Source organism: Ranitomeya variabilis, chromosome 2 (assembly GCF_051348905.1).
Source record: "Ranitomeya variabilis isolate aRanVar5 chromosome 2, aRanVar5.hap1, whole genome shotgun sequence".
Lineage (NCBI taxonomy): Eukaryota > Metazoa > Chordata > Amphibia > Anura > Dendrobatidae > Ranitomeya > Ranitomeya variabilis.
The window spans coordinates 108,930,947-108,956,860 of NC_135233.1; the positions used below are offsets into that span (position 1 = coordinate 108,930,947).

Here is a 25,914-nt window from a genome sequence, read left to right on the forward strand (position 1 = left end):
TGTGGACGCAAGAAAACTGTCACTAATCATCAATGTCTGTCCTAGCATCATTCAGCAAGAGCCCACAGGGTAGCACTCGCTGCATGTCATTGGAGAGTGGCATCATTCAAACATCCCTTCTGCGGATATTAGCTACTCACAAATGGCACCCTTACAAAATCCAGCTGCTGCAACATCTCAACGAGGATGACCCAGATCGGCGCGCTGAATTTGCAGAATGGGCAAAAAAAAAATTGGAACAGGACCCTCAATTTACACAGAACATTATATTCAGTGATGAGGCAATCTTTTTTGTGAATGGTGAAGTTAACAAACAAAACCATCGCTATTGGTCTGACACTAACCCACAGTGCATGTATGCTTCCAATAATGTTGTAACACAAATTATACTATAGAGTCTGCCTATGGGGGTGCTGCCTTATAGTACAGGGTCTGCCTATGGGGTGCTGTTTTATAGTACAAGGTTTGCCTATGGGGGTGCTGCCTTTGTGCTATAGAGTCTGCCTATGGGGGGTGCATTATACAATATAGAGTAGGCCTATGGGAAGTGCATTATACTATATTAAGGACTATCTGGTGCATTATACGATCTAAGGGGCCATCATACAGTGTGGAGATTACAGTGAGGGGCCGTCACACAGTGTGGAGATTACAGTGAGGGACCATCATACAGTGTGGGGATTACAGTGAAGGGGCCATAACACAGTGTGGAGATTACAGTGAGGAGGCCATCATACAGTGTTGGAACCATCAAACAGTTTGGGGGTTACTAAGGGGTCAGTATACTATGTGGGTGGTACTATACAATGAGTGGGCCTTATACTGTGTACTGTCTCCTCCATATATCTCTGAACTAATCTCCCGATATCTTCCCTCACGTAATCTCCGGTCCTCCCAAGACCTCCTTGTCTCCTCCACACTTATTCGCTCCTCATCCAATCGCCTCCAAGACTTCTCCCGAATATCTCCCATCCTCTGGAATTCTCTGCAGCAACACGTCAGACTATCAACCACATTCGGATCCTTCAGACGGAACCTGAAAACCCATCTCTTCAGGAAAGCCTACAGCCTGCACTGACCCCGCTGCCTCCTCATCACTACCGAAGCTACCGCCTCACCAACACCGGAGCTCGTGCAACCCTCAACCTACTGTCTCTTTCCTCATAATCCTGTAGAATGTAAGCCCGCAAGGGCAGGGTCCTCACCCTTCTGTATCAGTCTGTCATTGTTAGTTTGTTTACTGTAAATGATATCTGTAATTTGTATGTAACCTATTCTCATGTACAGCACCATGGAATCAATGGTGCTATATAAATAAATAATAATAATAATAATAATAATAAATAATACTGTGTATAAGAGCTGTACAGGGGGAGACTGGGGACATTATTAAATGTAAAGTGGGCACTTATGGTTATAGGGGAACTCAGGTTACTGTGACTATGAAAGGGGCACACAGGGCATTATTACTTTCTAGGGGGCAAAATAAGGGCTAGACAACCCCTTTAATAGTATTGAACACAGTGTACCAATACTACCACATACAAGAAACAAATTAAAAAAATAATAATGTCCCTTTATGTGCCCCTAATATATTAATCATTTCCTCCTATGTGACCCATATACAGTAATATTGTCCCCTTCTCTGGCCCCCATATAGTAATAATGTCCCACTTTGCTGCCCCATTACAATAATATTGGCCCCCATACAGTCATAATATGCTCTAACACGGCTTGGTCCTTATACACTAATATTATATTAATCATATATAGATTGATGGAGCTGCTCCATGTTTAGTGGTTGCAGTTATCTGACCCATTGTGACATCACTCGTGTTCCGCTCCTTGTGATGTCACATAGAGATCTCCATTGTGACATCACGGAATGTGTGGTTATAAGGCAGCGACGCTGCAGGAAGAGGCTTTGTCTGAAGAAGCTCACTGTGGATTACACATTAAGCGATATTTCTTCAGGCTGAAATGTTCTTTCGATTTCTTTTAATCGTGAGTGTGCTATTAGCACGTATGGAAGACGTGTCTGCCAACATGCGCCGCCTTGATTCCTGGCCAAACCATATGGCGCCTGTCAACATCAACTGCCAAGATTCCTGGCTAAAGTATCCCAGCTGGGATTGTAAGTACTTTTCCAAATATTCACATATTATGGGGTAAACACCATTAGGCTGGGTGACGGCTTATTTTTGTGCCCTGAGTTCACATTTTTACTGATACCATTTTGGGGTCCAGTCAATGTTTTGATCGCCTTTTATTGCAATGTTGCGGCTGCCAAAACATTTTATTCTGGCGATTTCGATTTTTAATCATTTCTTCCTATGTGACCCATATACAGTAATTTTGTCCCCTTATCTGGCCCTCATATAGTAATAATGTCCCCTATGCTGTCCCCATACATTAATATTGGCCCCTATATGGCACTCATCTGGTAAACCTGTCCCCCATGTGTTCATCATGAGTTAATACTGTCACCCTATGTTGCCCAGTAATAGTAATGTCTCCCTGTGCCCCAACACATGAATAATGTCTCTCTATGCGGCCCCCATACATTCATAATACCCTGTAACGCGGCTTGGTCCTTATACATTAATATTATATTAATCACATATAGATTGATGGAGCTGCTCCATGTTTAGTGGTTGCAGTTATCTGACCCATTGTGACATCACTCGTGTTCCGCTCCTCATGTTCCGCACATCATAATGTCACATTGAGATCTCCATTGACAAATGCAGCGATAACAAGTGTATTTAGAATTATTTTTTAAAATGTTTAATTTTTAATGAACTTTTTTCATTTTTTACTGTATTTTTACTGTACTTAACCCCTTCACCCCCGGAGCTTTTTCCGTTTTTCCGTTTTCGTTTTTCGCTCCCCTCCTTCCCAGAGCCATAACTTTTTTATTTTTCCGTCAATTTGGCCATGTGAGGGCTTATTTTTTGCGGGACGAGTTGTACTTTTGAACGACATCATTGGTTTTAGCATGTCGTGTACTAGAAAACGGGAAAAAAATTCCAAGTGCAGTGAAATTGCAAAAAAAGTGCAATCCCACACTTGTTTTTTGCTTGCCTATTTTGCTAGGTTCACTAAATGCTAAAACTGACCTGCCATTATGATTCTCCAGGTCACTACGAGTTCATAGACACCTAACATGACTAGGTTATTTTTCACCTAAGTGGTGAAAAAAAATTCCAAACTTTGCAAAAAACAAAACAAAACAAAATTGCGCCATTTTCCGATACTCGTAGCGTCTCCATTTTTCGTGATCTGGGGTCAGGTGAGGGCTTATTTTTTGCGTGCCGAGCTGGCGTTTTTAATGATAGCATTTTGGTGTAGATACGTTCTTTTGATCGCCCGTTATTGCATTTTAATGCAATGTCGTGGCGACCAAAAAAACGTAAATCTGGCGTTTCGAATTTTTTTCTCATTACGCCATTTAGCGATCAGGTTAATGCTTTTTTTTAATTGATAGATCGGGCGATTCTGAACGCGGCGATACCAAATATGTGTAGGTTTTTGTTTTTTTTTATTGATTTATTTTGATTGGGGCGAAAGGGGGGTGATTTAAACTTTTATGTTTTTTTTATTTTTTTCACATTTTTAAAAACTTTTTTTTTTTACTTTTGCCATGCTTCTATAGCCTCCATGGGAGGCTAGAAGCAGGCACAGCCCGATCGGCTCTGCTACATAACAGCGATCATCAGATCGCTGTTATGTAGCTAAAATGCAGGTGTGCTGTGAGCGCCGACCACAGGGGGGCGCTCACAGCCACCGGCAATCAGTAACCATAGAGGTCTCAAGGACCTCTATGGTTACAATGGAGGAGCATCGCCGACCCCCGATCATGTGACAGGGGTCGGCGATGCGCTCATATCCGGCCGCACGGCCGGATGCGGTAGTTAAATGCCGCTGTCTGCGTTTGACAGCGGCATTTAACTAGTTAATAGCGGCGGGTGATCGCGATTTCACCCGCCGCTATTGCGCGCACATGTCAGCTGTAAAAAACAGCTGACATGTCGCGACTTTGATGTGCGCTCACCGCCGGAGCGCACATCAAAGCGGGGGTCCCGACATGTGACGTACTATACCGTCACATGTCGGGAAGGGGTTAATAGTCCTCTTTAGGGACTTGAAGCTGTGATTGGTTGATTGTGCTATACATAACTGTGCATAAACACTGCTATGTATAGCTAAAGCCATGTTCTCCTATGAACGCCAGCTACAGGCTGACTTTCACAAGAGGATCCGCACAACAAGCATGGCATCTTCAGCAGACCCTCGGCTGTCATGGCAACCCATCGTCACCCCCCAACATGTCACGGGTACGCCGATCAGCTTCTCATATGACCCCCCGCGGCACGTGTTAAATGCAAATGTCAGAGATTCATAGCGGCATTAAACAGGTTAACACCCATCGGTGGAGCTCTACTCCACCCGCAACTGTTAAAATCACATGAATCAGACATTATCTTCCAGGAGACATGCAGGCTTGACATTAGAACGGCATTATACACAAGGACACAACCTTTGACGTACATGTACGTCAAACGTCATGAAGGATCTAATGCTAAATACATGACCAGGACTGATACAAGTGTTTAGTCAAATAATATATAGATAAGACATAGAAGTGTAATACTGCAGGCTGGATACAATAACTTCTATAGACATGTAACAGAAGGGAGGTATAGGAAATACCTAATTTTGCCACAAAAAAACTGAGAAAACTTAATAACTCGAGTATAAGCTTAGGGTGGAAAATGCAGCAGCTACCGGTAAATGTCAATAATAAAAATAGATACCAATAAAAGTAAAATTAATTGAGACATCAGTAGGTTAAGTGTTTTTGAATAGCCATATTGAATCAGGAGCCCCATACAATGCTCCATACAGTTTATGATGGGCCCCATAAGATGCTCCATATTAAAATATGCCCCATGTAATGCTGCACAAATGCGAATTATGACCCCATAAGATGCTCCATAGAGACATTTGCCCCATATAATGCTGCACAAATGCTGATTATGGCCCCATAAGATGCTCCATACAGACATTTGCCCCATATAATGCTGCACAAATGCTGATTATGGCCCCATAAGATGCTCCATACAAACATTTGCCCCATATAATGCTGTACAAATGCTGATTATGGCCTCATAAGATGCTCCATAGAGACATTTGCCCCATATGCTGTTGCTGCGATAAAAATAAAAGTCACATAGTCACCTCTCATCGCTCAGGCCCCCGGCACTTGCTATATTCACCTGTCCGCGTTCCACCGTCGGCGCCGCCGTGTCTTCCGCGTCCTCAGCACTGACTGCTCAGGCACACTAATCGCGTCATCGTGCCCTCTGACCTGAGCGTCACTGCAGAGGACGCGGAAGGCGGAGCGGCGGTGATGGTGGAACGTGGGACAGGTGAATATCGCACACTGCGTTATACTCACCTGCTCCTGGCACGGTCCCTGGTTCCCCGGCGTCGGCAGCTTCTTCCTGTAGTGAGCGGACACATGGTACCACTCATTACAGTAATGAATATGTGGCTCCACCCCTATGGGAGTGGAGTCGGGTCCATATTAATTACTGTAATGAGCGGTACCATTAATTTGAAGTAAACCCGATGTTCTGTAGCCAATGTGCCTTCCTAATAAATGCTGCAATTAGACTCCACTCCTGGATCAATCCCTCTTCTCCAGTAATCTAGAGCAGATATCTAGTAATATTATCTATTTATGGAAAAGCCTCCAGATGTCTTTTTTTCCTCTAGACACACAGGCCTTTTTTGATATGTTTACATACCTGGATATAGAAAGATAGATCCGGGGCCTAACGATCAAGGTCACAGTGAGTGCGACCAGGCCTGGGTAGGTGGGCCCTGCAGACATACATTGAGCTGAAATTCACTGCAGCACAAATATTCACCGAGTGGCGCATGCTAGCAATGTCATGCGCTTCCCGTCACTGGCTCGCTAAAGTCAGCTGCCGACTTCTGCTCCGGCTATGGAAGAAGATGTCACAAGTAGTGGGAGTGGGGGAAGTTGAATAGAATCATTTCATTTTTTTACTTTTGCTGTAGAACAGGGACATTATTACTGTAAAAATATACCGAGATGGGGGATATATATAACTGGAAGGAGCCAAGAATGGGGGGGCATTATACCAGGAAAGGGTCCAGGATGGAGGACATTATACCAGGAAGAGGCAAAGGAATGAGGACATTATACTGGGAAAGGGAGACATTATACCGAGGAAATTATACTGGGAAAGGGAGACTATACCAGGATGTAGGACATTATACCTAGAAGGGGCCAAGGATAAAGACTTTATATCAAGATGGTAGATATTATTACTGAATGAGGTCCAGGATAGGGAACATTATTACAGGAAGGGGCCAGGATGGGTGATATTATTATATGAAGGGCCAGAATTGGGGACTTTATTACAGGATGGGGACATTGTACATGAGGGGGCAAACACGTATGTCTTCACAGGATCTGGATTGCTGCAAGAGACCATACATCTGACAAATATGCAGGTGGGGACCCAGGTCAAATTTTTCATCGTGACACATCGGTCTCTACCTAAGCAACTGGATAGATCTCTATATTGTCCATTATATCTATTGTATATTAATATGGCATCATCCCTGAGACATAATTTTGCAAACTAAAGCCCCACAGTCCAATAGAAAATTGAATAGAGTCACAGATTTCTCTTCTGCAGATTGAGCAGCGCTCAGGTTTTGAGCTGTGTATAACCCCACCACAGCTTTGTGTTTACATTGTATATTGACAAAAAGCGGCTAATCAGTGCTGGAGGCCTGGCTGAACTAAAGGCCCCATCTCACATAGTGAGATCGCTAGCGAGATCGCTGCTGAGTCACAAGTTTTGTGACGCAACAGCGACCTCAGTAGCGATCTCGCTATGTGTGACACGTACCAGCAACCCGGCCCCTGCTGTGAGATCGCTGGTCGTGTCGGAATGGCCTGGACCTTTTTTTGGTCGTTGAGGTCCCGCTGACATCGCTGAATCGGTGTGTGTGACACGGATTCAGCGATGTCTTCGCTGGTAACAAGGGTAAACATCGGGTTACTAAGCGCAGGGCCGCGCTTAGTAACCCGATGTTTACCCTGGTTACCATCGTAAATGTAAAAAAAAACAAACACTACATACTCACCATCTGATGTCCGTCAGGTCCCTTGCCGTCCGCTTCCTGCTCTGACTGACTGCCGGCCGTACAGTGAGAGCAGAGCACAGCAGTGACGTCACTGCTGTGCTGTGATCTCACTGTACGGCGGCACTCAGTCAGAGCAGGAAGTAGACGGCAAGGGACCTGACGGACATCAGATGGTGAGTATGTAGTGTTTGTTTTTTTTGGTAACCAGGGTAAACATCGGGTTACTAAGCGCGGCCCTGCGCTTAGTAACCCGATGTTTACCCTGGTTACCCGGGTGCTGCAGGGGGACTTCGGCATCGTTGAAGACAGTTTCAACGATGCCGAAGTCGTTCCCCTGATCGTTGGTCACTGGAGAGAGCTGTCTGTGTGACAGCTTCCCAGCGACCACACAACGACTTACCAACGATCACGGCCAGATCGTATCGCTGCTCGTGATCGTTGGTAAATCGTTTTGTGAGACGGGGGCTTAGGAGGCGCAAGGCCAGTTGTCCTGTAGTGATGATCAATTGCTGGTAAAACAGTGATTCTATTGAAACAGTCCAGTAATTGACACATCGGTATAATATAGGTCTATGCTTCTACATTATGGCTGTCTCAGATAACATGGCAAAAGCCTGGTGACAGATTCCCTTTGATAATAATGGCATAGTGTATTACAGACAAGTTATTGAATATATATAATATACATATTATTTCTTCTTTTTCAGTGGATTGTATTGTTCCTGCAAAGATCCCGTGGAATGAATTCATAATTTATGGTGTACTTCTCATCACCGTAATCCTCTTTAGAATATTCATTGGATTCATCTATGACATCATATGGAGGTGAGTATTGTAAAGGATGATTTATATTGTACATGAGAGTCTGTAAAAAAAATGACATCTTTATTACAGATGAGAGGCTCTGACAAAATTCAGCCAAATCATGCAGGTTTGATTTAGAGATTCGATTCACAGCAAAATTATTCTTCACACATTGATTGTTCCTTATTATGCTCTGGGGTCTCCCCAGTCCCAGATCATAATAAATGGAGGAAAGAAGAAAATAAAGTTCATGCATCACCAAGCCCCTCTCCGGAAGCCCCACTGCTCTCTGCCCGCAGCTCCCGCACAATGTTGGCTCTTGGTTGGGGCTTACATGAGCAAAGACCTTTCAGGGCCCACTTGTAGCCAACGTTCCAATCCAAAGGGAACACTTGGCCAGAGGCGCGGTACAATGATAGTGTGGAAAACTGGCCATCGAGAATAAAGCAGCAGAAGTCGGTCAGAGAGGAGAGCTAAACTTTTTGCCAGCGCTCTACTGTTCCGCAAGCTGGAGGCTGCAGCTAGCTTCCACTTTGTCTTATTTGCATGGAGTGAATTACAATCTCCAAAATTCTGAGTTTTGTAAATATGAGCAAAATTAAATTCCACTCACATAAATCCACTCATGGCTAATCTTCATTATTACCTTACAATCCAGTATGATCCACACATATTGAACTTTCATGTACATGAAAAATGGTTGATAAATACCAAAATGTTACTTATTGCCAATGTTTCTACAGAATGTAAGAGACAAATGAATGAAGAAACATAAGAGTCTATATTTCATTCTGCAGAATACAGATATGTTACTCTGTAATTCACAATATACCTTATATTTTACTGTTTTAAAGACATCTGACAAAGGATAAATCCGGGAGAGATGATGGATCTGATGAAGACTACTACAGAGTGACTACTGCTAAACCTCTTGGTAAGTACAGCCTAACCAATCTGACACTAAAGCAGTTCTCCAGGATAAGAAAAACAGGGCTGCCATAAAAAGAACAAAAAAAAACCCCCTATGCTTTCAAACTCTTCAGCTTGTTCCTGGTATTGCAGCTCTGTACCATTCCCGTCACTGGAGCGGAGCTACAATACCAGGCACAACCTGTACACAGGGGTGCTCTTATTTTTCAAACAAACCAACTACATTTTTCTAACCCTGGACAAGACTATAAAATCTATATGCCAATAGTTATTGTTTTGCTTTTTTATAACTTGGTAACAGCTTTATGACGTCAATGATTTACTCTGGGGACATTTGATACGTAATTAATAGAACATCTTTTTCTAAATGGTCTCTTAACCCTTTCGTGCCAGAGCCTTTTTTCGCCTTCATAACCAGGCCAATATTGAAAGTTTTAACGGATCCCACCAATTCTGAGACAGTTTTTTCAATACATATTGTACTCCATTACAGTAGTAAAATTTGTTCAGTATAAATTGGGTTTATGTCTGAAAATATCGGAAAATTTTGCAGTTTTTAATTTTTTTATTTTATGTCCTTAAACCAGAGTGTTGTCACACAAAATAGTTAATAAATAACATTTCCCACATGTCTAGCTATCATCAGCACAATTTTTGAAACATAATTTTTTTTCTTAGGAAGTTAAAGGGGTTAAAAGTTGATCAGCAATAGCATTTTTCTCATTTTTCCAACTAAACTTGCAAAAACAATTTTGTTAGGGACCACTTCACATTTGAAGTTACTTTGAGGAGCATTTAATACAGAAAATACCCAAAAGTGACATGATTCTAAAAACTCCACCCCTCAAAGTGCTCAAAACCAAAGTTTTTGGTATTCCAAAGTCTGACTGCTCTAACTGTAAAGAACCCTTTCCTAATTAGCTGCAGTTATCGTCTTTCTTCCATCGGTAATGAGTGCCCCCTAGTCCTAAGTATGGTCCTTGTAAGGAATTAGTCATGTGCTAAACCTTTGTATTGTCCACGCATATATTTATATACACTCACCGGCCACTTTATTAGGTACACCATGCTAGTAACGGGTTGGACCCCCTTTTGCCTTCAGAACTGCCTCAATTCTTCGTGGCATAGATTCAACAAGGTGCTGGAAGCATTCCTCAGAGATTTTGGTCCATATTGACATGATGGCATCACACAGTTGCCGCAGATTTGTCGGCTGCACATCCCAAAGATGCTCCATACAAGGCAGGATGGATCCATGCTTTCATGTTGTTTACGCCAAATTCTGACCCTACCATCCGAATGTCGCAGCAGAAATCGAGACTCATCAGACCAAGCAACGTTTTTCCAATCTTCTACTGTCCAATTTCGATGAGCTTGTACAAATTGTAGCCTCAGTTTCCTGTTCTTAGCTGAAAGGAGTGGTACCCGGTGTGGTCTTCTGCTGCTGTAGCCCATCTGCCTCAAAGTTCGACGCACTGTGCGTTCAGAGATGCTCTTAGGCCTACCCTGGTTGTAACGGGTGGCGATTTGAGTCACTGTTGCCTTTCTATCAGCTCGAACCAGTCTGCCCATTCTCCTCTGACCTCTGGCATCAACAAGGCATTTCCGCCCACAGAACTGCCGCTCACTGGATTTTTTTTCATTTTCGGACCATTCTCTGTAAACCCTAGAGATGGTTGTGCGTGAAAATCCCAGTAGATCAGCAGTTTCTGAAATACTCAGACCAGCCCTTCTGGCACCAACAACCATGCCACGTTCAAAGGCACTCAAATCACCTTTCTTCCCCATACTGATGCTCGGTTTGAACTGCAGGAGATTGTCTTGACCATGTCTACATGCCTAAATGCACTGAGTTGCCGCCATGTGATTGGCTGATTAGAAATTAAGTGTTAACAAGAAGTTGGACAGGTGTACCTAATAAAGTGGCCGGTGAGTGTATATTAATGAGATCTCATGTAAGAAGCCCAACTTTTTCATCTCTCATCATATGAGAGGCCTTCCATCCCATGTAATAGTCTAATTTCCCACCTTCCAACTGACTCTAATTTCTGAATATCCTTTTTTAAATGTGCAGCCTAAAACTAGATCCCATATTCTAGATGTGGCCAGCATCACAGAGGGAAAAGAAGTACACCCCCACTGAAAACTCTCTGACAAATCCCACTCTGGTTTCACAAAAGTTCCCTTGTAACGACAAGTATTTTAATTATTAAAGGCTACTTAACTGAGGCAAATTTTTTAAAATGTTTTATTCCACTTCACTGCCCATATTACGTCATGTGTCCAGTTCAACAAGAAACATTTATGATGAACAGTCTTCATTACAGAGAACCTGTCATCAAGAAAATACAGTTTAAAATGCAGGTTCCATATTAGAGAGCTGAGGAAGCGGAGTACATTGAGATATAGTTTTGTGAGGAAAGATTCAGTAAAACCCATTTTTTAATCCCTTCACGACATTGAGGTTTTCCCTTTTTGCGTTTCTGTTTTTTCTCCCCTTCTGAAAACATATTAGAAACGCTATGAAAAGAAAAACAACCTTGTAAAAATCGTCTCTTAAAGGATCTTGTCGGTAAAAGATCTGTAGACGTAGAGGTAATAATCTATGGGAAACAGAGAAGTGTTTATTATCAAAATACTGATTTCTGTGGTTTCTGTTACAGGAAAACATGAGCATAAGCTAAATATTGGAAAGCATGAAGCTCCTCGCAGACCCTGGGCTGAAAAAAGTGACAAGCTGAAAAACATCAGAATCATTCCCGGTCGGGTTGGTAATGCAATCATCAGATTCAAGTCACATGAGAACGCGATCTTCAACTCTGACAGTAAGTACTCAGGACTTTTATGACAAATTTAGTGGAAAACACCCTTATAAAAAAAAGTCTCTTCAAGGAAAATATCAGTGAATAAACCCTAGACATAGAGGTAACTCTAGTGGTTTGGTCCATCTTTTTTTATACATCACTGCACCAATTAGAGGTTATAACATTTATATGATGTTTATTTTATATATTTATCTCACTTACAGTGGGGAATATAAGTATTTGATGCAATGACAAGTACATTTCAACTGTGAGAGACAGACTCCTACAATGTGATTTTTTGGATTTAGTTTATGATTTTTGCATCATTGATTTGCATTTTATTGCATGAAATAAGTATTTGATCACCTACCAATAGTGTTGAGCGATACCTTCCGATACTCAAAGGTATCGGTATCGGATGGTATCGGCTGATATCCGAAAAATATCGGATATCGCCGATACCGATACACGATACCAATGCAAGTCAATGGGACACAAGTATCGGAAGGTATCCTAGATGGTTCCCAGCGTCTGAAGGAGAGGAAACTCTCCTTCAGGCCCTGGGATCCATATTCATGTGTAAAATAAAGAATAAAAATAAAAGATAGGGATATACTCACCCTCGGACGGGCCCTGGAGCTTAGCGCTCTAACCGGCAGCCTCCGTTCCTAAGAATGAGGGCGTGAAGGACCTTCGATGAAGTCGCGGCTCACGCGACCAATCACAAGCCGCGATTTTCCCAAAAGCCACTTCTCATCGTGGCGTGGCCCCCCAAACCACACAGCCATTTGTCAACCATAGATTGCAAATTTAAATTAAAAATATCCAAACTGATGTCCGATAAATTAACCAGATCTTTCTTAAAGAGACCGGGTAAAAAACCTTCAAGATCATCATGCCGAAAAGAAAAACATTAACCAATGGCAAAAATTTATTCAAACTTCTATTCACTCTTTCCCGATTTTTATCCAAAGAAGGAAAACTTATTCTCAGACCATAAAAGTCTAGGAATGATCTCGGAAAAAACAAAACCAATAGAAGGAAATGCCTGTTTGAGACTGCAAATATCCGATCTCATAAAAGCCAACAAATCCAAGGTTTTTATTTTACCAAGATCATTCTCGGACAAATGAAAAATAACTAAATCTAGAAAAGGAAAAAGATTAAAACATTTTTTAAACTCAAATGAGAAGTTGGACCATCTCATGCCACGAATACTGTGCCAAAAGATTTGGACGTCAAACGTATTAAATGATAGGTTCTCTGAATAACATCTTTGACTGGCCCTCTTCTCAGCCCAAAAAATAAACGAATGTCAATGATCCATCCTATAATTGGACCTAAAAAGTAAATGAATAATTAATAATCATAAAGCTTATGACGAACATAAATTTTGAATCTGTTAGAATCCCATCTACCCAATTGCTTAATCAATGTAATCATCAAAACCAGCCCTAGATGCTTTGGTGGCAGCGCCAATTCTGAAAAAATGAGAAGTAATCTTTAGATGTTCAATTCTTAAAAAACAAACATTTTTTTAAAACAGCATTGAATTGAAAGATTGTAACAGGGGTATTATCCATGTGGATAAATTGAGCACCATCGATATTTGGTCTCCTTTGAAGCCAATGTTTCATGATGGCTACTGGACAGATCGCTGGATCAGAAAAAAAGTTGATTTTCAAACTGGACCGGACCCCCTGCCCATTTGATCTGTTTTGGATTTCCTGACGAATAAAGTGATATGATATATGAATCATGCACTTTCAAATCTGAAATTAATAGACCTGAAGGCTCAGATTTTTTAGAGGACACAAGTTCACCAACTCGTAAAAAATGACAAAACAAATGCTGCATAAAACAATAAACTTTCATCCGAATTACTACAAACATTTGACAGTGATACACACAGGTCTTTTAATAACTGAAAGGATATAGGGCGCCTGGAATCAGGTTTAAAGTTGGACCTTTTCAGGCCTTTTAAAAACGGTTTCACTGGGAAAAAAAACAGTTAGTGGAGCACTACCCATTAATTTAAGAAAAAATGAGACCCCCTGCAAGAGCTTTCGCTATTGCTGAATAAGAAAAACCTATTTCAGCTAATGACTCTGCAAATTTTAAGCCAGAGAAAGCATTAGAAACTGTTGAGCTGAAATGATGAAGCACGCAAAAATTCACCCATTTTAACCATGTGGCAGAATAATCGGCCCATGATCTTTCCGACAGGGAATTCCTAATAAGTAAGGTATCAGATTGGAATTATGTACCAGATCGACTGTGGGCAGGCAGTTGGTTCCAAATCCGCGTTGGGCACCTGTTGGCGAAAAATTGACCACTCATGCTTACAAAGAGAAATAGTAGCCAACTCCCATTTGCTTTTACCTAAGTTTGCTTTAATCCAAATATTACATTTTAAGCATATTAAAACCAAATGCCTCAAAATCCTTGAAGCCCATTTATTTTTTGAAGACAGAGTATTGATGGAAAAAATTACTCCTTGATCCATTGAAAGAACAATAATTCTAGAATTTAGAATCAGAGAATCCCATATGTAGAGTCCTAAAAAAAATGAAAAACGTTCCAAGACCATCCTGTTATCGGCAAATTGAGTTTCAACCCAATTAATTGGCCATTGATGGGAACACCAATTAGAAGCAAACATAATTCCGAAGCTGTAACAACAAAAGGAAAAGAATCAGCAGAAATAAAGGCAGATTGCCAGCAAGATTTCCCGTTAAAATTTGAAAGAAATGTGAGCCATATTTTAACATCTTCTTTCAAATCAGAGGAAACTCGAATATGAGATGTAGGAGATGTCAAACCCTTAGTTGCATCATATAATCGTCTAGAAAAAACTCGCCCTATAGGGATAATCAGCAGGGCAAAATTCAGCAATCCCAATAGAGATTGAAGTTCTTTCAGCGTCACCATTTTTAATCAAAAAATTGGATAAGGCATTATATAGCTTAAGAATTTTATCGCCAGGCAACCTAGATTCCATTTTAACAAAATCTAGCGTAATACCCAAAAATTATATTGAATTTGTTGGAAAAACTGTTTTCTCGTGTGCGATTGGCACACCAAAATTATCACACATTTTAAGGAAATTATTTAGTGCCTCTAAGCAATCCGGAGACGCCAGGGGACCGACAAAAAGAAAATCGCCTAAATAATGTAAAATATTAATATTGGAAAAACTGGATTCCAATACCCAATGCAAAAATGATGAAAAACTTTCAAAATAAAAAAAGGACAGGGAAAAAACCATGGGTAAGCATGCAAGCTGCGTTTTTGTTTGCTTCGTGCGTTGCGGCGCTGACGCTGCGGCGCACAACGCAAATGTGAACGTAGCCTTAAAGAATCTTGTCGGTAAAAGATCCGTAGACGTAGAGGTAATAATCTATGGGAAACATAGAGAAGTGTTTATTATCAAAATACTGATTTCTGTGGTTTCTGTTACAGGAAAACATGAGAATAAGCTAAATATTGGATATCATGAAGCTCCTCGCGGACCCTGGGCTGAAAAAAGGGACAAGCTCAAAAACATCAGAATCCCTCCCGGTCGGGTTAGAGATACGCTCGCCAATTTCAGGGCATATCAGAACGCGATCGTCAACTCTGACAGTAAGTACTCAGGACTTTTATGACAAATTTAATGGGAAAATGCCTTTATAAAAAAAGTCTCTTAAAGGAAAATGTCAGTGAATAAACCCTAGACATAGAGGTAACTCTAGTGGTTTGGTCCATCTTTTTTATTCATCACTGTACCAGTTAGAGGTTATAACATTTATATGATGTTTATTTTATATATTTATCTCACTTACAGTGGGGAATATAAGTATTTGATGCAATGCCAATTTTGCAGGTTTTCCCAACTACATCGAATGGAGAGGTCTGTAATTATTATCATAGGTACATTTCAACTGCTGTGAGAGACAGAATCTTACAATGTGATTTTCTAGATTTAGTTTATGATTTTCACATCATTGATTTGCATTTTATTGCATGAAATAAGTATTTGATCACCTACCAACCAGCAAGAATTCTGGCTCTCGGAGAACTGTTAGTTTTTCTTTAAGAATTTCTCCTACTCTACACTCATTACCTGTATTACTTGCACCTGTTTGAACTTGTTATCTGTATAAAAGACACCTGTCCACACACTCAATCAATCACATTCCAACCTCTCCACCATTGCCGAAACTTGGCAGATCTGGAGAAGATCTGTATGGAGGAGTGGGCCAACATCCCTGCTGCAGTGTGTGCAAACTTGGGAAAGAACTACTACATATGACCTCTGTAATTGCAAATAAAGGTTTCTGCAGAAAATATTAAGTTCTGTTCTTCTATTGTATCAAATACTTATTTCATACAATAAAATGCTAATTAATTATGCAAAAATCATACAATGTGATTTTCTGGATTTTTTTAAGATTCTCTCTCTCACGGTTGAAGTTTACTTACAATAAAAATTACAGAACTCTCCATTCTTTGCATGTGGGTAAACTTGCAGAATTGGCAGTGTGTCAAATACTTATTTTCCCCACTGTATGTAGCGCCATTATTTCCACAACGTTTTACTTACATTGTTATTACTGTCCCCATTGGGGCTTACAATCAAAATCCCCCCTCAGTATGTCTTTGGAGTGTGGGAGGAACCCGGAGGAAACCCACACAAACTCCTTGCAAATGTTGTCCTTAGTGAGATTTTAACCTAATTTCAATATTCTACATTACGGGAAAGCATGAGGGCAAAACAAATATTGTGACTGATGTCGCTCCTCACGGACCCATGGCGGAAAAGAGAGAAATCCTCAAAAACACCATGATCATACAGGTCCTGTATGACCATGCACCCTCGCACGTACCCACAGCCTATGAAGTGACGTCCTTAATCCATGTAATGGCGAAATTAAGGACTTTTATTGTAACACGATTTGGTGAGTGCCGCATCTTCCTCTTTCCCTGGTGTACGCATTTTTCAAAGACTATATATATGATGTCGAGCACCACAAGAAGCGTGTTGAACACCACCTGCTGAGTAACAATCGGACTAATTATAGTTTTGGTCGTTTGATCTATACTGTTGTATCTGGTGCCATTCTTCTTGCTTTTTTCTTTTTTGAATTTTTTTTTTTTTTACCATGTTCACTAAATGCTAAAACTGACCTGCCATTATGATTCTCCAGCTCATTATGAGTTCTCTTACACCAAATATGTCTAGGTTCTTTTTATTTACGGTAAGTGGTGAGAAAAAAATCGAAAGTTTGTAAAAAAAAGAAAAAAACCAATGGCACCATTTTCCTAGACACGTAATGTCCAATTTTTAGGATCTTGGGCTGGGTTAGGGCTTATTTTTTGCGCACCAAGCTGACGTTTTTATTGATGCCATATTGGTGCAGATACGATCTTTTGATTGCCTGTTATTGCAATGTTGCGGAGACCAAAGAAACTTAATTCTGAAATTTTTATTTTATTTTTTTTTCTCTCGTTACACCGGTTACTGATCAGATTAATTATTTTTATATTTTGATAGCTCGGGCGTTTCTGAATGCTTTGATACCAAATATGTGTCTATTTAATTTTTTTTGTTTTATCACTTTATTTTGAATGGGGCAAAAGCGAGTGATTTGAATTTTTATTTTTTTAATTCTCTTCATGTTTTTAAAAACATTTGTTTCCACTTTTTACTTGTTCCAATACTCTATTTAGGAGACTTGAAGCTGCAATCATCTGTTCGCTTCAGCCCTGCTGCCTGTAGCAGAAATGATCATTTACTATGAGCGCTGGGCTTAGGGTGGCGCTCATAGCAGATCAGCAATGACAACCACAGGGGTCTCTTGCAGACCCCGGGTTGTCATGCTATCCCATTGGCACCTCGTATTTATGTGACGGGCACGACGATGGGTGAGATTAGTGACGCGCTTCTGCCGTGAATATGATAAATGCAGCCGTTTTGTAAATTGACAGCAGCATTTAACAGGTTAACAGCTATGGGTGGATCATGATTACACTCACGGCTGTTAGGGGCACAGGACAGCTGATCAGATCAGCTCTCATGTGCCTAAAAACATGAGGGTTCAGAATAGTAGCCTGCATGTAATGCAGAGCACAAACTATGACGTGTATATATGTCACAAGTCATGTAGGAGTTAATCATTTAAACTTCTGCTCTTTCTGGGATTTGTGGTCCAGTGGGCAGTCCTATCCGTGGTTGACAGCTACCTCTGTATACATACATGGACAAAGAAATGTGTCAGTTAGTGATAGTACCGCCAACTGGTCCGAAAATCCAAGAAAAAGCAAAGGAAACAATGATTAAAACACAGGTAATACTGAATGTTTTCTCACACAACTACATTATATATGAATCTACTCATCCCCCAGATCTATTATATGATGTCTGCAGATAGAACAGTGTTTTCATGGTGACAGTTTCCCCTTAAGTCATTTCCTAGTATGCTGGGGGTCTCCAATCCCAGGATGGCTGTAGAGTAGAATCAATGTTCTTTTCATGATCAACTAGTCTCACTAACATTGTATTTTACAGAACATCAAGAGGACAAAAAACATGTTCCACCTTCTCTGCTTATTTTTCTTAAAGCATCTGAACGTCCTACTGGCTTCTCGGAAGATGAAGCCCGTCCCAGCCAAAACCGACAGTAAGTTCTTAAGACTTAAATATATGTTTAATGATATACAGTAGGTTATGTTCTAGCATTAACAAGCAGTGGGATAACTAGTTAGAAATTGATCACTTGAGACCTTAATGTTGATAGCGATATTTTTATTTGTGCAAGCTAAAGCTTCACACTGGGAGCCAAAACCGGTCTTTGTATGGAGTCTAGCTGGTACCAGCAACATATTATTATTATTTATTCATATAGCACCATTGATTCCATGGTGATGTACATGAGAAGGGGTTATACACAAATTACAGCTATCACTTACAGTAAGCAAAGTAACAGTGACAGAGTGATACAGAGGGGAGTTTCCATACTGGTTCTGTTAATGTTTCTAAAATCCATTTCCTTTCAATAAGAGACTAATCGATAATCTAGTAGTCAATCTGTCAGAGGATGGCCTGTAAGGCTAGGATCAGTTCATTGCCTGTAAAGACTGTAATATAATGTAAGAAGCCTCTTCAGAGAGGCAGAGGACATGAACAGTAGTGCCATCTATTCCAAGTAGCAATCTTAAAAGTCAATATCGACTTTTTAAAAAAATCTTGCCACATAACTTAGGAAAAGAAGCCAAAGCAGAAATTCCCATTGCAGATATGTGTTTCGGGGTGTTTGCTTCTCATCAGTGTAAAGCAGGAGATCTGATTTTCCTGCATGAGAGACGTCTGACATGGGGTTTAAGAGTTTAGTTTTCTTCGTGTAGACAATTCTTCCCTGGGAATTTGAGAGAGTTCACGTCCTCTTCCTCTCTGAAGAGGCTATTTACTTATTCAGATTCCCTGGGAAGCATTGCATTTCCTTTAAGTCTCCACAAGCAATATAATCTGGAAATAATGAATGACATATAAACGTTTCCAGCTGTCTTGCTCATTAAAATCCGTCTCCATATCCATATAGTCATCTTTACTGTTTTGCTAACATTGTGACATTTATTTTGCAGGTGAGGCAGGGCGGGGTCTCGCTGTGAACCCACAAAGAACATGGGATCCAGCTGGAGACGACTTTACATCAGCACTGGATGACATTACTGGACATTCTACACCACTGGATACGACATTACTAGACATTCAGCAGCTAGACGCACTCACAAAACGAGTGAGTTTCCTACTGCAGAACGAGGCAGATTCCGGGCTCGGTCTCTGTTCTCCACCCCTGGACACGACATTACTGGACATTCAGCAGCAAGCAGCTAGATACACTCACTGAATAAGTGAGTTTCCTACTGCAGAACGAGGCAGATTCCGGGCTCGGTCTCTGTTCTCCACCCCTGGACACGACATTACTGGACATTCAGCAGCAAGCAGCTAGATGCACTTACTGAATAAGTGAGTTTCCTACTGCAGACCGAGGCAGATTCCAGACTTGGTCTCTGTTCTCCACCCCTGGATGTACCATTACTGGACATTCAGCAGCAAGCAGCTAGATGCACTTACTGAATAAGTGAGTTTCCTACTGCAGAACGAGGCAGATTCCGGGCTCGGTCTCTGTTCTCCACCCCTGGATGTACCATTACTGGACATTCAGCAGCAAGCAGCTAGATGCACTTACTGAATAAGTGAGTTTCCTACTGCAGAACGAGGCAGATTCCAGACTTGGTCTCTGTCCTCCACCCCTGGATGTACCATTACGGGACATTCAGCAGCAAGCAGCTAGATGCACTTACTGAATAAGTGAGTTTCCTACTGCAGAACGAGGCAGATTCCAGACTTGGTCTCTGTTCTCCACCCCTGGATGTACCATTACTGGACATTCAGCAGCAAGCAGCTAGATGCACTTACTGAATAAGTGAGTTTCCTACTGCAGAACGAGGCAGATTCCAGACTTGGTTTCTGTTCTCCACCACTGGATATAACATTACTGGACATTCAGCAGCAAGCAGCTAGATGCACTCACTGAATAAGTGAGTTTCCTACTGCAGAACGAGGCAGATTCCAGACTTGGTCTCTGTTCTCCACCCCTGGATACGACATTACTGGACATTCAGCAGCAAGCAGCTAGATGCACTTACTGAATAAGTGAGTTTCCTACTGCAGAACGAGGCAGATTCCAGACTTGGTCTCTGTTCTCCACCCCTGGATGTACCATTACTGGACATTCAGCAGCAAGCAGCTAGATGCACTTACTGAATAAGTGAGTTTCCTACTGCAGAACGAGGCAGATTCCGGGCTCGGTCTCTGTTCTCCACCCCTGGATGTACCATTACTGGACATTCAGCAGCAAGCAGCTAGATGCACTTACTGAATAAGTGAGTTTCCTACTGCAGAACGAGGCAGATTCCAGACTTGGTCTCTGTCCTCCACCCCTGGATGTACCATTACGGGACATTCAGCAGCAAGCAGCTAGATGCACTTACTGAATAAGTGAGTTTCCTACTGCAGAACGAGGCAGATTCCAGACTTGGTCTCTGTTCTCCACCCCTGGATGTACCATTACTGGACATTCAGCAGCAAGCAGCTAGATGCACTTACTGAATAAGTGAGTTTCCTACTGCAGAACGAGGCAGATTCCAGACTTGGTTTCTGTTCTCCACCACTGGATATAACATTACTGGACATTCAGCAGCAAGCAGCTAGATGCACTCACTGAATAAGTGAGTTTCCTACTGCAGAACGAGGCAGATTCCAGACTTGGTCTCTGTTCTCCACCCCTGGATACGACATTACTGGACATTCAGCAGCAAGCAGCTAGATGCACTTACTGAATAAGTGAGTTTCCTACTGCAGAACGAGGCAGATTCCAGACTTGGTCTCTGTTCTCCACCCCTGGATGTACCATTACTGGACATTCAGCAGCAAGCAGCTAGATGCACTCACTGAATAAGTGAGTTTCCTACTGCAGAACGAGGCAGATTCCAGACTTGGTCTCTGTCCTCCACCCCTGGATGTAACATTACTGGACATTCAGCAGCAAGCAGCTAGATGCACTTACTGAATAAGTGAGTTTCCTACTGCAGAACGAGGCAGATTCCGGGCTCGGTCTCTGTTCTCCACCACTGGATATAACATTACGGGACATTCAGCAGCAAGCAGCTAGATGCACTTACTGAATAAGTGAGTTTCCTACTGCAGAACGAGGCAGATTCCAGACTTGGTCTCTGTTCTCTACCCCTGGATGTACCATTACTGGACATTCAGCAGCAAGCAGCTAGATGCACTCACTGAATAAGTGAGTGTCCTACTGCAGATCGAGGCAGATTCCAGACTTGGTCTCTGTTCTCCACCCCTGGATGTACCATTACTGGACATTCAGCAGCAAGCAGCTAGATGCACTTACTGAATAAGTGAGTTTCCTACTGCAGAACGAGGCAGATTCCAGACTTGGTCTCTGTTCTCCACCACTGGATATGACATTACTGGACATTCAGCAGCTAGACGCACTCACTGAATAAGTGAGTTTTCTACTGCACAATAAGGCAGATTCCGGGCTCGGTCTCTGTTGTCAGCAATGAACACCCAATGCCTAAGTGAAAGGCAGTCCTTCAGCCATGGTTTGCTAGAGAGATTTCCTCCACTGGGGGTTTTCCTTTCCTGACTGCTGAAGGTTGACTCTTCGTGAGTCAAAGGCCCCTTGTCATCATCATCATATGGGCAGCACGGTGGCGCAGTGGTTAGCACAGCAGCCTTGCAGCGCTGGAGTCCTGGGGATCAAACCCCACCAAGGACAACATCTGCAAAGAGTTTGTATGTTCTCTCCGTGTTTGCGTGGGTTTCCTCCGGGTTCTCCGGTTTCCTCCCACATTCCAAAGACATACTGATAGGGAATTTAGATTGTGAGTGCTATATAAAAATAAAGATTATTATCATCAGAGCCACATGTTAAACGTTTATTGCCTTGGCTTCTATGAGAACTTTTACATTAAACATCTAGAATAAAGTTAATAAAGAAGTTAGTGAATAATATGTAGCAGTGTATCTGAGCCTCTATGGATCTTTATAACACAGATTATACATTGCATTGTGAGGAAGGATTATTTCCTATAGTCATTGAACACCTGGCTGCTTATAAGCATATTTCCTTACAAAGATATAAATTGGGGTACATTTGTGTTGTTTTAAAAAATGAAGATGATTAAAGAAGATTTAAACGTGACACACAAAATGTGGAACTGGTTGTATATCAGTCTAGGTGGCATTATATACTTCAGTGTTGCTAGAACATAAATTGCACAGTATTCAAAGAGTAACTGTCATTTTAATTTTAAGTTTGTTAATCAATAATACTAATGAAAATGCAATATATATTATCAGAGAATTGTGCTTCTTCCTCTGGACTGACCTTTCAATCTCATTTCAATCAAAATTCTATCAAATCTGTATTCAGTTGTAAAGGGGAGGAAAATGGAAGATGCATTCAGTCAACATTGCACAGCACCTGCAAGTAAATGCCACCATCTGCTGGCTGCACTGTATAGGCAGGAACTGAAGGACGGAGAGAGTGTTCCCTAGATGAAATAATTTGAGGGGGACACCGGGTCAAGTGACATCTGTGACACAGTTGCTAACTATAAAAGGCCAGGACTGTGAAGCACAAGTCAGGGCAAAAGGACGGGCTCGTGGAAGATATTGTGCTCATTGTACCTTAGAGCGGTCTGATCCTGGGGACGTCTCGACTATGTAGTTCAAGCACCAAAGACTGACTTTTTAGGTAAAGCATTGAAGACCGACTTCACAGATCAAGCCATAAAAGTCAGATGTTGATCGGCGGCCAGAGAAAAACACCTGTCATTCCTAAAAGAAGACCCTGAGTGAACTGAGATGTTACTTCCAGTTTAGACATATGGTACAGGTTGTGAGCAGGGGGTTATAACTCTGGAACGCTTCAACGGATCCTGATGATTCTGACATTGTTTTCTCATGACATATTGTACGTCATGATAGTGGTAAAATTTCTTTGATATTACCTGCGTTTATTTGTGAACAAACGGAAATGTGGCGAAAATTTTGAAAATTTTGCAATTTTCCAACTTTGAATTTTTATGTCCTTAAATCACAGAGATATGTCACACAAAATACTTAATAAGTAACATTTCCCACATGTCTACTTTACATCAGCACAATTTTGGAACCAACATTTTTTTTTTTTGTTAGGGAGTTATAAGGGTTAAAAGGTGACCAGCAATTTCTCATTTTTACAACACCATTTTTTTAGGGATCACGTCACATTTGAAGTCACTTTGAGGGGTCTTTATCATAGAAAATACCCAAGTGTGACACCATTCTAAAAACTGCACATCTCAAGCTACTCAAAACTACATTTAAGAAGTTTTTTAACCCTTCAAGTGTTTCACAGGAATTTTTGGAATGTTTAAAAAAATGAACATTTAACTTTTTTTCACAAAAAACTTACTTCAGCTCCAATTTGTTTTATTTTACCAAGTGTAACAGGAGAAATTGGACCCCAACAGTTGTTGTGCAATTTGTCCTGAATACGCTGATATCCTATATGTGGGGTTAAACCACAGTTTGGGCGAATGGCAGAGCTCGGAAGGGAAGAAGTGCCATTTGACTTTTCAATGCAAAATTAACTGGAATTGAGATGGGATGCAATGTCGCGTTTGGAGAGCCCCTGATGTGCCTAAACATTGAAACCCCCCACAAGTGACACCATTTTGGAAAGTAGACCTCCTAAGGAACTTATCTAGATGTGTGGTGAGCACTTTGAACCACCAAGTGCTTCACAGAAGTTTATAATTTAGAGCCGTAAAAATAAAAAATCACATTTTTTCACAAAAATCTTTTTGCCCCCAATTTTATATTTTCCCAAGGGTAACAAAAGAAACATGACCCTAAAAGTTGTTGTGCAATTTGTCCTGAGTGCGCTGATACCCCATATGTGGGAGTAAACTTATCTAGATGTCTTGTGAAAACTTTGAACCTCCAAGTGTTTCAATACAGTTTATAACGCAAAGCCGTGAAAATAAAAATTATTTTTTTTTCCACAAAAATTATTTTTTAGCCCCCAGTTTTGTATTTTCCCAAGGGTAACAGGAGAAATTGGACCCCAAAAGTTGTCCAATTTGTCCTGAGTACGCTGATACCCCATATGTTGGGGTAAACCCCTGTTTGGGCGCATGGGTGAGCTCGGAAAGGAAGGAGCACTGTTTTACTTTTTCAATGCAGAATTGGCTGGAATTGAGATCGGACGCCATGTAGCATTTGGAGAGCCCCTGATGTGCCTAAACAGTGGAAACCCCCAATTCTAACTGAAACCCTAACCCAAACACACCCCTAACCCTAATCCCAACCATAACACTAACCACACCCCTAACCCTAATTCCAACCCTAATACCAACCATAAATGTAATCCAAACACTAACTTTAGCCCCAACCCTGACTTAAGCCCCAACCCTAACCCTAACTTTAGCCCCAACCCTAACTCGAACCCTAACCCTAACTTTAGCCCCAACCCTAACTCTAATTTTAGCCCCAACCCTAACCCCAACCCTAACTTTAGCCCCAACCCTAATCCTAACCCCAAACCTAACTTTAACCACAACCCTAACCCTAACTTTAGCCCCAACCCTAACCCCAACCCTAACTTTAGCTCCAACTCTAACCCTAATCGTAAAATGGAAATAAATACATTTTTTAAACATTTATTATTTTTCCCTAACTAAGGCGGTGATGAAGGGGGGTTTGATTTACTTTTATAGCGGGTTTTTTAGCGGATTTTTATGATTGGCAGCCGTAACACACTAAAAGACGCTTTTTATTGCAAAAAATAGTTTTTGCGTCTCCACATTTTGAGAACTATAATTTTTCCATATTTTGGTCCACAGAGTCATTTGAGGTCTTGTTTTTTGTGGGACGAATTGACGCTTTTATTGGTAACATTTTCGGGCACGGGAGATTTTTTGATCGCTTTTTTTTCCGATTTTTGTGAGGTAGAATGAACAAAAAGGAGCTATTCATGAATTTCTTTTGGGGAGGCGTTTATACCGTTCCGTGTTTGGTAAAATTAATAAAGCAGTTTTATTCTTCAGATCAGTACGATTACAGCGATACTTCATTTATATTATTTTTTATGTTTTGGCGCTTTTATATGATAAAAACTATTTTATATAAAAAATAATTATTTTTGCATCACTTTATTCTGAGGACTATAACTTTTTCATTTTTTCATTGATGATGCTGTGTGGTGGCTCGTTTTTTGCAGGACAAGATGACGTTTTCAGCGGTACCATGGTTATTTATATCCGTCTTTTTGGTCGCGTGTTATTCCACTTTTAGTTTGGCGGTATGATAATAAAGCGTCGTTTTTTTTATCGGTGTTCACTGAAGGGGTTAACTAGTGGGACAGTTTTATAGGTCAGGTCATTACGGACGCGGCGATACTAAATATGTGTACTTTTCTTTATTTATTTAGATAAAGAAACGTATTTATTGGAACAATATATATTTTTTTTCTTTATTTAGGGATTTTTTTATACACATGTAAATATATATATTTTTTAACTTTTTTACATTGCCCCAGGGGGGGCATTATGCTATAGTGTCAGATCG

The 25,914-nt window shown here is 41.1% G+C and overlaps 1 protein-coding gene across 3 annotated transcripts in view; it reads left to right on the forward strand.

The window, feature by feature from the left end:
- The first annotated feature begins 1,943 nt into the window (after nucleotides 1–1,943).
- The window catches only part of LOC143804570 (uncharacterized), a 28,049-nt gene continuing 4,078 nt past the window's right edge, over nucleotides 1,944–25,914 (forward strand). Inside the window, exons 1-7 of one of the 3 annotated variants that reach the window (XM_077282800.1) lie at nucleotides 1,944–2,134; nucleotides 7,899–8,016; nucleotides 8,850–8,929; nucleotides 11,589–11,750; nucleotides 15,192–15,353; nucleotides 18,280–18,391; nucleotides 19,353–19,797. In XM_077282800.1, the coding sequence (XP_077138915.1) occupies nucleotides 1,981–2,134; nucleotides 7,899–8,016; nucleotides 8,850–8,929; nucleotides 11,589–11,750; nucleotides 15,192–15,353; nucleotides 18,280–18,391; nucleotides 19,353–19,356 (792 nt within the window). In that variant the 5' untranslated portion in view covers nucleotides 1,944–1,980 and the 3' untranslated portion in view covers nucleotides 19,357–19,797. Of the gene's footprint in view, nucleotides 2,135–7,898; nucleotides 8,017–8,849; nucleotides 8,930–11,588; nucleotides 11,751–15,191; nucleotides 15,354–18,279; nucleotides 18,392–19,352; nucleotides 19,798–25,914 lie in introns of those variants that run through there. The other 2 variants (XM_077282799.1, XM_077282801.1) reach the window with 2 other exon arrangements.